The 13,868-nt window shown below is 67.7% G+C and overlaps 2 protein-coding genes across 2 annotated transcripts in view; both read right to left on the bottom strand.

The window, feature by feature from the left end:
* The window catches only part of COL20A1 (collagen type XX alpha 1 chain), a 22,955-nt gene extending 17,676 nt beyond the window's left edge, over positions 1 to 5,279 (bottom strand). Inside the window, exons 1-6 of the mRNA XM_023519900.1 lie at positions 4,736 to 5,279; positions 3,762 to 3,853; positions 1,769 to 1,879; positions 1,063 to 1,206; positions 566 to 809; positions 392 to 473 (exon numbers count right to left, since the gene is read on the bottom strand). Coding sequence (XP_023375668.1) covers positions 392 to 473; positions 566 to 809; positions 1,063 to 1,206; positions 1,769 to 1,879; positions 3,762 to 3,843 — 663 coding nt within the window. The 5' untranslated portion in view covers positions 3,844 to 3,853; positions 4,736 to 5,279. The remainder of the gene's footprint in view (positions 1 to 391; positions 474 to 565; positions 810 to 1,062; positions 1,207 to 1,768; positions 1,880 to 3,761; positions 3,854 to 4,735) is intronic.
* A 3,155-nt stretch (positions 5,280 to 8,434) lies between these two features.
* ARFGAP1 (ADP ribosylation factor GTPase activating protein 1) overlaps positions 8,435 to 13,868 on the bottom strand; it is a 9,107-nt gene continuing 3,673 nt past the window's right edge. The window contains exons 5-10 of the mRNA XM_011374139.2: positions 13,430 to 13,672; positions 12,644 to 12,676; positions 10,900 to 10,956; positions 10,398 to 10,457; positions 9,757 to 9,833; positions 8,435 to 8,900 (exon numbers count right to left, since the gene is read on the bottom strand). Coding sequence (XP_011372441.1) covers positions 8,603 to 8,900; positions 9,757 to 9,833; positions 10,398 to 10,457; positions 10,900 to 10,956; positions 12,644 to 12,676; positions 13,430 to 13,672 — 768 coding nt within the window. The 3' untranslated portion in view covers positions 8,435 to 8,602. The remainder of the gene's footprint in view (positions 8,901 to 9,756; positions 9,834 to 10,397; positions 10,458 to 10,899; positions 10,957 to 12,643; positions 12,677 to 13,429; positions 13,673 to 13,868) is intronic.

Below are 13,868 nucleotides of genomic sequence, written 5' to 3'. Positions count from 1 at the left end.
TGGGTGGGCAGGCGCAGTGAGATCCCGTCTGATGGGGGAGGCACAGCCCCGCCCTCAAGCCCTGCGTGGTGGGGAGACATCCTGGTGGACCCTAAATCCACTGGGAGACAGGGGGGCGCCCAGACCCCAGAACCCACGTGAGAGGGGATGCGCCCGTCTGAGGAGGCAGGCACCTCCTTCCATCCACGCCTGATGGGAAGACAAAGTCAGGGACACCCCCTCGGCCTCACAGGGAGACACAGCAGGAATGCCGGGCTGTTCTGCCCTGCCCGCGTCACGCTCCGCCAGCCGCAGAGCCTGGAGCCTTTACCCAGCTCCCCTCTCCTTCCCGTGGAGGGCCCAGTGGCTCTGCCCGGGCAGGCTGGGCTGGCCTGAGCGGCGGCCTCCCCACCGGGCCTCGGGGGAGACTCTGCTCCTTGCTGGGCACGCCTGGGGGAGGACGCGGCTGTGTCACCTCACCTGCCACACTCAGGCTGGGGACACCTGAGGGGGGTTGGGGTTGGGGGACCAGGCACTAGGGCCCCAAGTGCACCCAGGAGAGTGGCAGGCCAGCTCCAGCTAAAGCTAGAGTGTGAGGTCACGTAGGAAAAGGACTTCCTGGCCACCAGGAGAGAAATGGCAGGAGCTAGATTCCTCACTCGCTGGAGACTTACCCATGTCCCACGTGGGCCCACCAAGAGTGGGCGGGCCTGGGCTTGGGGCCGAGGTGACGTGGGAATAGGGGTCTGGGCTCCCCAGGTGGGAGGGCGTGGGTGCCCCTGGTGGCCTCCGGCTGCTCCTGCTCCCCGAGTCACTCTTCAAATCCTCGACTGCAGACGCGAAGGGCTGTCAGGACCCCACTGCCCAGGTGGGAGCAGAGGCCCAGCAGCCTGGGGGGCCTGCATGCACAGCCCCCCTACCAGGGCACGTCCCGGGCTCAGCAGGTCCTCAGTCCCCCGAGGAGACAGGCGGGGGCACCAGGAGCTCTAGGCATCAAGGCTTCTGGGTGGCTGCATGGGAAATGGGACACGAGCCCAGGCCCGGGGCTCGGCCCGGGGCGCCAGCGGAGCACAGCGGACTTACTCACGAACTCCCTCCGAGCCAGCAGGACGTTCCCTGAGCCAGTGAGCTCGAAGATCTGCACAGTGTACCCTTTGGAGGGGCTCAGGCCCCCCACCGTAGCCTTGGGGGTCTTGGTGCTCAGCATCACCTCCTGCTCCGAGTCCCCTGCAGTGGGAATGGGGGGCTGGCGAGGCCGCGAAAGTGGGTGAGTGCATGCATGTGCGTGCGTGTGTGTGAGCGTGTGTGCTTGTGTGTGTGCATGTATGCACACGCATGTGGGGAGCATGTGTGCGTGTGCACGTGCGTGCGTGTGCGTGCACGTGTATGCACATGTGTGTGCATGTGCACGTGGGTGTGCGTGGGTGTGCATGGGTGGCAGAGAGGCTAAGCTGGGGGCTGGGTTTTAAACCAAAAAGAAACCAGTGACTCCAAGGGCCAGCACCCCGTTCCCAGAGGAGGGTCCTCAGGACAGGCTGGAGAGCCCGCAGGCATCAGGAAGCGCGTGGCAACCCTCCAGTCTCACCTACAAGACAGAGGGGAAGCCGGCCACTGACCTTTGTCCTCACTGGGGAGGCGGGACAGGTGGGGAGGGGGGCGCCGTGGGCACCCTTACACAGCTGTTGCTGTGATTAGCGGCTACTTCCACCAAGTACTCGCTGTGTGCCTGGCGGCAAGCTGAACACCGTCACTGTCCATCCCCACCGGAGCAGGCGGCACAGGCCCTTACCTGCCATGGGCTTCACCTGTACCAGGTAACCAAGGCCACGTGCCCCCGACTCCCTCCACTTCATCTGTAGCCGGTCCTCGGGCAGCACAGCCAGCCTCAGGCGGCCGCTCGCTGGGGAAACAGGATGGGGTCACAACAGACCCCCAGTGACGAGGGGACCGGCCCCATAGGGGGCGGTGGAAGGTTATTGAGATGATGAGGCCCCGCCCAGGGCTGGAGGGAGACCGCCCCCTCCTGGGGGTCCGAGGTGCCAGTGCCACGTGGCAGCTGCAGGAGAGCGACAGCTCCCACGGGGGGCCCTTGCTGGCTGTCCAAGGGGTGTTCCCCGGCTGGCCCGGTGAGGCTCGGGCCAGCACCTGGGAGAGGCAGGACGCACTCCGCCGGCAGCCGGTGGCCCCAAGCCCAGGCAGCAGCTGCCGCCCCACCAGCCTGGGCCCTGGAGCTGCTCGGTCTCCCCTCCCGAGTCTTAGTCCGAGCGGAAGACCCCCAGCTGCCAAGGTCACAGCTGGGTTCATGTGGCCTCAGGGACATGACCCAGCCTCCCAGGAAGCATCCGGGGGCTCCCTGGTGGAGGCGGCTATTTTTGGAAAACAGGACAGAGACGGGCTTCTTCTGGCCACTCTGCTGAGAGCGGGGGTGGGGAGGGGGGTCAGGGTGCCCAGGGCAGACACAGGACGGCCTCAGAGACGGAAGCAGCTGAGCCTGTCCTGGCATGCAGGCCGCCCCCCTGGAGAGTCGGGGAGGGCGGGGGGCCTTTGAAAAGCCACTTGTGAGCAGGGGACCCAGCGCTGGCTCATGAAGAGTGCTCTGTGTGTCACTGTGCCTCTGACATGCTGGGGGAGGAACCCGGGATGTCTGCTGGGATCTCCACATAGGACTTTGGCAGAGCCCCGTGAAGACAGCTGGGGGCCAGCCAGTGGGAAGCATCCCCCCAAAAATACCCCCCCCAGGGCTTCCTCGAGAAAAGCTTCCGGAACACACAGGCCTAGCCCGCCCAGGGTCTACTCGGAGCGCAGCCCGTGAGGCCTGAATTCAACCTGTCGTGGTGTTACTTTGTGGCCTGGCCCTACCTCGGGGGGGCCTGTCAGAGCCACAGGGACCGAGGGGCTCACCCAGGTGGCAGTCACCAACCTGGGTGCGAAACCAGAGGACACGCCCCTCGCCAGGTGGCGGTCAGCGGGCCACGCTGCTCCCTGCATGATGCCCAGGCAGAGCCGGCTCAGTGGCATGCCGTATGGCCTCGGCGGTGGCCCAGGGGTGCAGCAGGACCTCGATGCCATGCGGCCACTTGCCCCACGCCGCCCAGTGGGAGCTGGGCACGTGTCAGGGACCCACACGGCCCGGCCAGAGCCTCAGAGCCCCCAGGGGGCCGAGACCATCCTCCAGCCCGGCTTCCCGAGATGAGCTCGGCTGTGTCCCTTGGGGTGTTTCACCAAGATGCCCACAGGCAGCAGTGGGGTTCAAGCGTCCCCACACGGCACAGCCAGCCGCCAAGAGGCGTGACACGTGGCACGGTACCACACGTCAGGGCTGGGGGCGGAAGCGGTGTGAGCTGTGACCCCTGCACACGCCTTGACGCAGCTGGGAAGGTGCCGGAAGCCCACTGCCGACAGCCAGTGCTGCGGGGGGCGCTCTTACTGCGGGTCTGGGCTACCTGAAGATTTTACAAGGAAAAGGCACCCGCGGAAGCGCTGAAAACCAGACAGTGGTAAGAAAATTAAATGCACAGAGTGTGGACGCCGGTTAACACAGGAGCCAGAGAGCAGGGGCAGCGCGAGGCGAGGCCAGAGGTCCAGCAGAGAGCTGGGCGAGGCGCGGGCGGAGGGGACAGGGGGCCCGTGGGCTGTCCTTCCCTGTCTCCTCATGGAGCACGGGTCCCATGGGGAGCGGGAGGCAGAAGGCTCGCTGGCAGTGGGGCCTCCGCCCTGGGCGGCGTGGGGGCCAGGTGGGGGCCGACGGCATGATCCCCAGGAAGCCCCGTCCATGTCCTTACCTTGTCCCAGGCCATGTCTCAGGGTGACACTCAGCCACAGCCAGAGGCAGACCCCCAGGCGGGGGTGCACGTGGGCACTCATGGCCCTGGCCCTGCGGGCAAAGAGGCCACTCAGCCACGTCCACGTCCGCCCCTCCTGACCGCCAAGCCGGAGCTTCCGCATGCACGCTGGCCCCCCATGGGCAGGCGTGGGGACCCCAAGGCCTGTTCACCTGGGCCCTGTCCAAAGGCCCAGGCCGGAGCTTCTGGGAGCAAGAGGTCGGCTGTCCTGCTACCCCCTCCACCCTGGAGCGCCTGGCCCTGTCACAGCCCTGGTCCCACACCCCTCCCTTCAGACGTTCTCCACAGGCCAGCACGGGCGCTGACCGCTGCTTTGGTCACCCGCTCATCATCAGACCAGCCAGGACGGCTGCCGTCAGGGTTGAGGGGCCTGGGGAAGAAACCGAGGTGGGCAGGGGAGGGCCTGAGTCCCCAGTGGGAGCAGAACCTCGGGAGTAGCGCCCCAGCTCCCAGCCCGGAGCCTGCCTCTCAGCGGGGGAAGAGGAGCCCCATGGAGGTGGGTTGGGGTCCTAGGGGAGCCCTCTGGGGACACGCTTCCGGCCCCAAGCTGCCTCTGGGCCTCTGCTGGCAGGGCAGAGGGGACGCACAGGGCAGGGTCTCAGGCCCCCTGCCCCACGCAGGGTAGGGACAGCCAGGACGGGCATGCCACCCACTGCCGAGCTTGGAGGTCCTCAGGCTGGGAAGGGGGGACTGGAGAGCAATCTGGTGCTCCTGGTACCTGGATCCCCAACCTCCCGCAGACAGACGCCCACCCCTTGCCGGAACCGGGCCTCACTCGAGGGAGTAACCCTGCCAGCAGGAGCTCAGCTCCGCTCACCCTAAAAGGTCAAGCTCACGCTCGGATGGCAGACCCCGCGGGTCTCCCGGCGGCCCCCCTTACCCGCCCAGCCCAGGACTGCAGGCATGGCACCCACCTGCTCCTGCTCCGAGGGTGGCGTCCCTCGCTCCCTGAGTGAGTGCTCACGTCCACTCTGGCCCCGGTCCACCGGAGGCCAGGGCTTATGACGGCCCCTTTCCTCCGACGTCACGCCCAGTCTGCCTGCGGCCCAACCCTCGGCTGTCCCTCCCCTGGCTCTGCACACTTCCTGTCTGCCTCCCAGGACGTCCCTCCACGAGCGGGGGCATAGAGGTCCCGGTGCGAAGGACACCCCTCCTGGCAGGGCGGGGACCCCATGGGGATCCAGCACCGGCCAAACTCTTCTATTCCTCACCCACGGGCTCCACCCCCAGGGACTCACGGGGAAGGCGCTGCAGGGACGAAGGGCACCGCGCGTTTTCCTGGATGCCGCGGTGCGGTGACGGGCACGGGGGTCTCCAGCAGCCACGAGGAGGGGACCTGGAGCAGCACCTGGACCCTGGGACGCCAGCGGCATGCCTCCCCGCTTGCCCAGCACCAGGTTGCTGGCCGTCTCCGGTGGCCAGGCCCACTGGCCTCCACGCGGCAGGCCCGCTGCCCGGGAACTGTGCACGGTCCTCCTGGGTCTGCACCCTCCACCCCAATGGGACGCCCCACCACTTGGCTCACCTGGCTGGAACTGGAAGCCCAGCCAGCCCTGGCCCGGTCCCCACCCCTGCCCAGATAGTTGAGGGGGGCGCGGACCTCGCCTCTGGGTGCTCAGAGGCTGCAGGAAGCCCGGGGGGGGGGGCGGGGCAGCTCTGGCTGGGCTCTGGGTTCGGCTTCTGCCTCCAAGGCACTTTGGGGCAGGCGGGCGCAGGCAGCACGGGCCCCCAGCTGCAGGCTCGGAGGGGTCAGTGGACAGTCTTCTCTAACTCGAGCGAGGGCGTGAGGCCCTCCCCAGACCCCCTGCCGCTCCCGCGGGCCAGTCGGCCAGCTCGAAGCCTGGGTGTCGCTGGGGGTTCACGGTCCCAGGCCCGGCGAGGGTGCCGAAGCCAGGGCCGGCCTGGCCCAGGTCCCTCAGGGCCCCTCCCGGCCTCGCCGTCCAGACCACGGGCAGCGTCGCGAGCCTAGCTTCTCCTGGTGGTTGGCGCCCTGGGGCCTCAAGGGAACAGAGCCCCGTGTCTGAGGCTTGTGGCTGGGGGGACCCACGGCATCCGGTGGGGGCCCTACAATGCTGAGGGGCGCCAGGTGTGGAGAGCCCCAGGACCCAGGCAGCCCACCCCAAGAATCCGCAGACCCGAGCAGCGGCCAGGAGAAGGCACCTGGCCAGGCAGCTGGACACTACTTCGGCTCAGGGCACTGGGGACACGTGCGCACACATGCAGCCTGCCACACGCTGCCCTCCACGCAGGCGAGACAGTCAAGGCTTCGGCGCTCTTGGCTGCCCGCCCCGGGACACCTGTGCCCCGCAGCCCCAGAGGCTAGCTAGTGTCGGGGAACACACCACCCAGGGGCACAGCTGAGAATAGGCAAGACAGAGCTGGGTGCTGACCCCTCACCGAGCAAGAATCCTGTCCTGGAAGCAGCTGGAGCATGCCCCTCCTCCCCGTCACATGCAGATGGGGACCCGGAGCCCACGGCGAGCTCCAGGTGGCGTCAGGAACTCCAGTCCTGACCTGCCCCCAACCCTGTCCACCTCCACACCGGCCCCAGCTCCAGTGTGGGGTCCCAGGAGAGCCACAGCGCTGGGTTTGCAGGCACAGAGGCCGCCGGCTGGGATCTCTAGCCGGGAGTGACCACAGATAAGGGTGGCAGCAGAGGATGTGTGGACGGGAGGACGCACAAAGCACCACCGGTCATGGGAAACTTCCAAGAAAAAAGCTAAGCTGGCCAGGGCCTTGGCCTTGACGCATGTCTGCTGGTCAGCCCTGTGTCTTAGGCAGGGAGTCTGGGCACACAGATGGCCAAGGCTGGCCAGGAGGCCGAGCCTGGTGGTGCACACATGGGTCCCAAGTCTGCCTAGCCTCCCGAAGGCGGAATCTGGGTGGGACTGCAGGCAGGAGGCCAGGGGTAGAGGGCAGCTTCCCAGCTGGTGGTCGTCTCCCACTCAGCTGGCCCAAGGGGCAGAGGCCTGGCTCACCAGCAGGGGTGAGGGCTGCAGACTGGAACTCGGCCAAGAGCAGACTCTGGGCCAGTCCCACCGGGACCTGCCTGCACCTGACACCTACTGCCGCCACGCGTCCGGCCTCTGTGCCCCCCCGAGGCCCCACTCAGATGTGTGAGCCTCGGGCAGCCAGGAGGAGACAGCTCCTCCACGCGGCCCCTCACACCTCAGTGGTTTCAGGACGCAGGGCAGAGACCATGTGGCCGGCCGGCGGCCCCAGGCACGGGGTCCAGGGAGTGTCCACCCAGGGCCAGGCAGCCGCTGTGCTGGGCAGCCCTGTAACAGGAGATGCTGTCCAGCCCTGAGTGCCAGGCAGGTGCCCATGAGAGACCTTTCTGCCCTCCGGGGGGGCCCAAAGGGAGCCAGCTGCCCCTGTCCTGCAGTCAGGTCCTAATGGGGTCCAAGAAGTGTCCGCCCAGGGCATAAACTCATGCCACGCCTGGCCTGTCCCCCACCCACGCCCACGTTGGGAGTGGTCCTTTTGGGGTTCCCCCAGACCACTCTGCTCCTGTGTGCTTTGCTGTGCCACCAGCGCCCCTCTACAGGAGGGCCACTGGCCAGACCCTCAGGCCTGGCTCCCCAATGCAGCTGGGAGGTCCTGCACCCCTCGCCCTGGGCCCTGCCTCAGACAGCACCTGGACAGCAAGGGCCTTGTGCCCTGACTCTGTGGGGTCCCAGCCACACGTCAGCATTCTGGAAGCGGGTCTGAGCACAAGACATGTGTCTGAGGGCTCCATACCAGAGCATGTCTGACACCACAGGGCCCGCTCCTGGTCACTGTGCTGGGCATCGGAGGGGCAAACGAGAGCCAGGAGAGCTGTTGGATCCACCAAAGCCTCAGGGACGAGCGCAGGCTGTGGGGTCTCCGTCCTGACAGTCACACTGCACCTGCTCAAAGCTTGGCTGACAGTGACACGACGGCCAGCAGGCGTGTGTTCAAAGACTTGCCACCACCTCGTGCCATAAGCAAAGCGGTCAAAAACCAACAGGGAGCAAACGGGAGCCTTGTTAGGACCTGACCACGGACAGGGGCCCAAAGCGGCTCAAAGCCGGGGGCACAGAAAACAAGAGGCGGTCAGCGCAGGAAGGACAGCACACGGGCGGAGCTGCGTGCCGGTGGGGACAGCAGTGCCCGGCCACACGCACACTTGCTTCACGCTCCCAGCTGCTGAAGCAAACTGGTTAACTGGCCTCCCGTGACACCGACAGGCAGGACCCAGGACAGCGCGGCAGAGCCCCTGCTGCGAAGGCCCCATCCCGCTCCTCCACGGCCTGGGAGCGGACCCTGGGGAGACTGCCCGCCGCTGTGCAGCCAGGCCCGGCAGGGCTGAGTGAGGGTGCTTGGCCTTCCCGCTCCCTGACCACACCGGACTCCAGCTCCCGTCTGAGCTGCTCAGGGCATCCTGGGTGGGGACCCCATGGGCTCAGAGGGCACAGCCAAGTGTGAGCACAGACACCAGGACAGGGGTCAGGGGTCAGGGGTCGGGGTGAGGCAGAGCGCCTTGCTGAGGGTGGGGGCAATGGCAGCACCAGCTCCGCAGCTGCTTTAGGAATTTGCGGCTAAAACCTGAGGCGTTTCCTGCAGAGCACTGGAGCACACCCAGACACGCGGCGAGCACTCGGAGGGTGTTTATTGGGGCGCGGCCGGCCTCCCCTACAGGCCGGCGGCTCCACTGCCAGGGGCCTGCACAGGGCGCCATCTTCGCACCGGGGCCGGTGCTTCTCGGGTGGAACAGGAGGCGCCGTGAGACCGGAGGGCAGACGCGCGGCACCCGGGGCCTACCAGTCCTGGCTGTCCCAGCCGTCGTCCACCTGCGCGGCCGTGGCCCTGCCCTCCCCACCGCCCCCCCAGGCCTTCCCGACGTCGCTGGCGTCACTGTTCTTGTTGGACGCGGAGCCTGAGCCCCACACATCCCAGCTGTCCGCGGCCTTGGCACAGGCCCAGCCGTCGCTGCTCGGGGACCTGCGGGCCTGGGCAGGCTCGGCATTTCCGAAGGTCTCCCAGAAGCCCTGGTCGATGGCGCCGTGCTGGGAGCCGTCCCCTGCGCTGTGCTGGCAGCCCGGGCCCTCAGGGGGTCTGGGGAACGGGAGGTCTCTGAGGGCTGCTTCCCAGCGGCAGGCATGGTGGAGGCCCCCAGCGCCCCACCTGCCCAGAACCCCGTGGGGAGCCGCTGTGTGTGGGAGTCCGGGCTGGTGCGGCGCCACATGGCGCGGCGGGCGCGGAGCTGCTGGGGGACTCGAGACCGGCCTCCCACACCCGCCCGCACCCCGCAGCCACACCCAGCGTGCAGGCTGTTTTGGTGAAGACGTGTAGGGTCAGTTTTCTGCAGTGACCAAGGAGGAGAACAACCCAGCATGCTGAGACCCCCCGCACCGTTGGACGGCCAGCTCAGGACATGCCACCCGACTAGCGGTGGTCATAGTGCTCAGCTACCACACAGTGCACTGAGAGGAGCGGCCGCCTGGCTGCCCCAGAGCGGGCCAGCCGTGCCTGCTGGTGCAGACCCTCCAGGCTGGCCCACGGCCATCTCATCAGACCTCAGGGGTCCTACCCGTGGGTCAGGAAAAGGCGGCCAACCAGACTGCACCCCAGCAGCAAAGTCCGGGCACGAGCTGAGTGCAGACCATGAGAGCCAGTATATGTGACAGGGCCACCCAGGGGCCAGCCCTGCGCCCACCCAAACTGCATGGACAGCAGGGCCAAGGTCCGGCCACCCTCTCTCGAGGCCCGTTTCCCCCAGCCCTGGGCACCGACAGTTCCCGCAGGGTCATGAGAATGTCAGAGCGTGGCAGAGGGGGACCAGGCTCCCTGCAGCCTCCGTGGGCTTCTTCACGGGGACCCCTGGAACCTGGGGTGCCAACCACCTCCCGGAGACCCTGCGGCAGAAAGTCCAGAGAAGGGGGGCCCACACCGGGACACCGACCCAGCATACCTGTCTGAAGGGTCGTCCGCTCTCCCAGAAAAAAAGGTGGTGACATCCCGCCATCCCCTGCTGCCGACGCCCTGGACCTGGAAGGAGACAGGGAGTGGCTCGGCCTGGGCCCGGGCGGCCTCCTGCCCCGAGGGCCAGCCAAACTCCGAAACGCGCAGCACCGCCGCCGTGCCGTCTCCCGCCGTCGCTGTGGTGCACCGGATGGGCTCTGCTGGCCGCGGGCGGGCCGCCCGGGGGGACAGGGATGGGCCGCGGCTCGGGAGCGAGGGCAGCTCCCTGGCAGGCACACGAAGCGGGGCCCCGCGCACCCAGCCGTGCCGTGAGGCAGACGGCAGGCGTCCCCAGCACACCAGGGCCGGCACTCACCAGCGGAAGGTCAGCGGCAGCAGGAGGACAGAGAAAAGCGGCAGGTTAGTGGCTGTGCCGCGTCCCCGCCACGCTGTTTCCATGTCCCTCCAGCTGCCGGCACCGGGGCGTCGGCCTGGCCTCCTCACACCTCAGAGGATGGCGGCGGCCAGGGCCACTGGGGCCAGGAAGTGACCAGGGCACAGCGCGCCCGGCCTGGCCCGCCCTTGGCGCCGGCGCATGGGAACGTGGAGACTGGCCCCAACGGTGCCCGCGCGCCGGGCGGGCCGCCCTACCTTGGACGCCAACTGAGACACCCCACTGGACACCTCGTCAAAAATCTTTCCCTCCTTCACCTGCGAGGATAAAGCAGCGTCGGCAGCCGGGGGGCAGGAGCCCTGCCGCCCTTCGCCCCCGCGGCGGCAGCTGCGTCGGGTAAGCCTGCCTTCCTGGCTGTGTCCCCCCCACCCCAGACGGGACCGGGGAACAGGGGCTGCACCCCACGCTGGGCTATAGCGCTGTCCGCTCCGGGGGTCTCTGGATCACCCACAACCCCGAAGCCCCAGCCTGACAGCTTCTCCTGCCCGGTCTGGGCCTCCTCTGCCACCCGGCCTCACGGGGTGGGGGCCCCTCAGAGAGAGCGTGAGCCAGGCCTCACTGAGTCTGGTACTGGAGCCCACAGAGGACACGGGGAACGCACAAGGAGCACAGGCACACGGGGCGAAGCCCTAACTGCACCGCGTCCCCCGTTCCCGAGACGGGCCAGGGGCGGCATGACGTGTGGCGCAGGGGTGTTACCTTCTCCTGGGCGGGCTTGAGGACGTTCTCGTTCAGGCTGTGGCCCAGTTCTGATGCCTGCGTGAAGGAGAGATGTCGTGAGAGGGGAGGCGAGGAGCTCCTGGGGGGCACGCTCACCCCAGAACGAGGGCCAGCACAGCAGCCGCCAGCTCTGCAGTGACGGTGACAGCCCGCCAGCACACGGGACGCCTCGTGCTCTCGTAGCCGTGCTGAAGTGGCCCCCAAGCACCCTGGCCACACAGAGGCCGGGATCCCCACCCCGGCTGTGCGTCTTGCAGGAGGCCCACGACGGCACCCTCCCTGTCCAGCCGTCATCTCCAGGGCCTCCCCATCCCTGCCCAGTCCACCCTGTCCAGCGAGGACCATGTGCCAAGAGCAGGTCACATGCTCCCCCAGGAATGCAGTTACCAGTGCAGCACGAGCCCCACCTGCCCTGCAGCAGGCACTGCGGGGAGCTGGCTGGAGGGCAGCAGAGGGGCCAGAGCGGGCCTGATCTGAGGCCCGAGGCGCACTCAGGACCAAGGGGGGCTGCGAGACAGGGCATCGAATGGTGGCGGCTCTGACAGGAGGCCATCAGGACCTCGCTCCTGGGATGAGACTGTGGGGTATGGCACGGAAATCCTGCCAGGCGGCCACAGGGGCCTCAGACCATCGGTGTCCTGTGGGAGCAGCACTCCCGCATCCGGGTCATGAAGGGAAGTGTGGGTCCCCCAGCAGCGTGCACGGCCAGGAACCCAACAGGCTGGCAAGAAGCCCCGAGCATGAGCAGAAGGTGCAAGCGCGAGATGGGCCACGGCGGGCAGCAGAGGCGAAGGGGCACGCGGAGAGCAGACGCGGGGCCTTACCAGCTCTGGCTGCTGCTTGGAGCCCCAAAACTATACCCAGCGGCACAAGGAGACAGGTGGGGGAGAGAGAGAGAGCAAGGCGGTGGGAACAGCAGTGGGTGACCCCAGAAAGCACGTCCCACACGTCGTGGGCGCCACCCGTTTCTCACTCTCGTGACAGGGCCCCAGGGAGGCCTCGGAGCACCCCTGTGCTGCCACTGACCCCCTTCCAGAGCTGCGTGAGCGAGCGTGACTCACGGGCCCAAGTAGGGGCTCAGGACAGGGCCAGGCAGGGGCTTGAGCGGGCGGTGAGAAACTGCCTCGGGCCAGGCGGTGCCCCTTCCTCACGTGGGGTGTGCTGGCGGGTCCCATGCAGCCCGTGGCTGGCCCTGTGGCCACTGCCTCCTGCACGAACCCTGATCCCCAGCCCTGCGGGCCACGCCGGCCCAGAGCCCCGGCACCTCGTGGCAAGTGCAGGGACCACTACCCAAGAGTGGAAAGAAAAAGGGCTAAGGCTCGAGACTGCCGCCCACAGCAAGAGAAGACACTGGCCAGCGACAGAGGTCAGCCCCACCATCCCAAGGAGACGCTGGCTCAGCGGATACCTCACAGCCCCAGCAACGCAGCCTCATCCAGCCTGGCACCCAGGCTGTGATGGTCAGGGCGATGGCTCCAGCCTACCAGGCCCTGCGCAGATGCAGCCTCCTACCCCACCTGCCAAACCCACAGGGATCTGAAGTACCGCAGGCTGACGTGGGAGCCCACGAAACATGTCCACATGTCAGCACCCAGGCTGCACGCGGCACTGCCCCATCCCGAGCGCGGGGCCCGAGGATGGCACGCTAGGGACCACCAGACACCCAGCGGACGTCAGACCAAGAGCTGAGCAGAAAACACAGAGTGCGGACGCCTCCGGTTACCTTCTGACTTGCCTGGGATCCAAACTTTGTCGCCTGAAAGAAGACAGACAGGGCTCACTGACCGCCTGGCCTGGCCGGGCCACGTTTGCTGGGGCTCAGACGGACGCCATCCCTGGCCTGTCTCCTGATGCCACCGGGACACGCACCAGTGCTCACCCTGCTGCGGCTCGGGCCCAGCGGGGCTGTCCCCAACGCCACCCTGCTGGAGGCCGGCCGGCAGAAGGGGGCACCTACTCTGTCCTAGTCGTTCTCTGGCTTGCTCCTTCCCTGGGGACATGCCCAGATCACTGCCAGGGCCACGAGCACACCCCTAGAACCCACGGCCTGTCCTGACAAAATCCCCACCTCCTCCCTTGGCCGTGGGCCAACTCTGCCTGCCAATCACATGGCTCGGACCCAGCGGCAGAGCGGGGGTGCTGCAGGGCTGCCACCTGCTTCCCTCGGCCTGGGGTGTAGGTCTGTCAGCACTGTAGGGGGCGGGGCAGATCTGGTCACACTCTGTGCCCCCAACACCGCACTGTTCTAGAGCTACCTGGACGTTTGCCAGCATTTCGGTGACATGCGGATAAGCACCCCATTGGCGCATTGGCGCAGAGCTCATGTGGCTGTGAGGGCTCACCGCGGCCTCGGGAACTCTGGCTGGGCGAGGCCCCTGGGGCAGGCGGGCACAAGCCTGAGCGTGGGGGGAGGCTCCCCTCCCCCAGATCCTCCCCATTTCCCAGAGCCCAGGTCGGCCAGCCGAGGAGGGTACCATGGGCCTGGTGGCGCGTCGGGCAGGCTACTTACGCCTTCCTTAGCTGCCGAGGCGAACTTGCTGGCTCCGGTTGCAAAACTGCTCCAGCCCTGAAAGGAGGCAGGGACTGTGTTGGGTCCCAGGCGACGCCCAGGAAGCCGCTGTCCTGACCCACGCCAAGCCACCTCCCGGTCTGCCGGCCCCGGCCCCACTGGAGAGGACCCGAAAGGGCCAGGCCTGGACCGCAGTGGGGCACCAGCTGCCCACAGCCCCCGCCTGGCCCTGCTCCCCAGCAGCTGTCAGTCCCCCGCCCAGTCCTGGCACCCGCTCGGGCCGACAGACCCTGGGACCAGTGCAGCCCGTGCTTTTCTAAGGTCAAGGCTGTCCCCTAAGCCTCCAACCCAAGCTCAAGCTACCAGGGCACACACACTCGCCCGCTGCAGCCTCGTACCGCAGGAGGAAAGGCGGAGGGGCTGTGCCCCAGGGTGGGGC

Source organism: Pteropus vampyrus, unplaced genomic scaffold (genome assembly GCF_000151845.1).
Source record: "Pteropus vampyrus isolate Shadow unplaced genomic scaffold, Pvam_2.0 Scaffold239, whole genome shotgun sequence".
Classification (NCBI taxonomy): Eukaryota; Metazoa; Chordata; class Mammalia; order Chiroptera; family Pteropodidae; genus Pteropus; species Pteropus vampyrus.
Note: the sequence above shows the minus strand (reverse complement) of the source record. Positions and strands in the feature narration are given on the sequence as shown.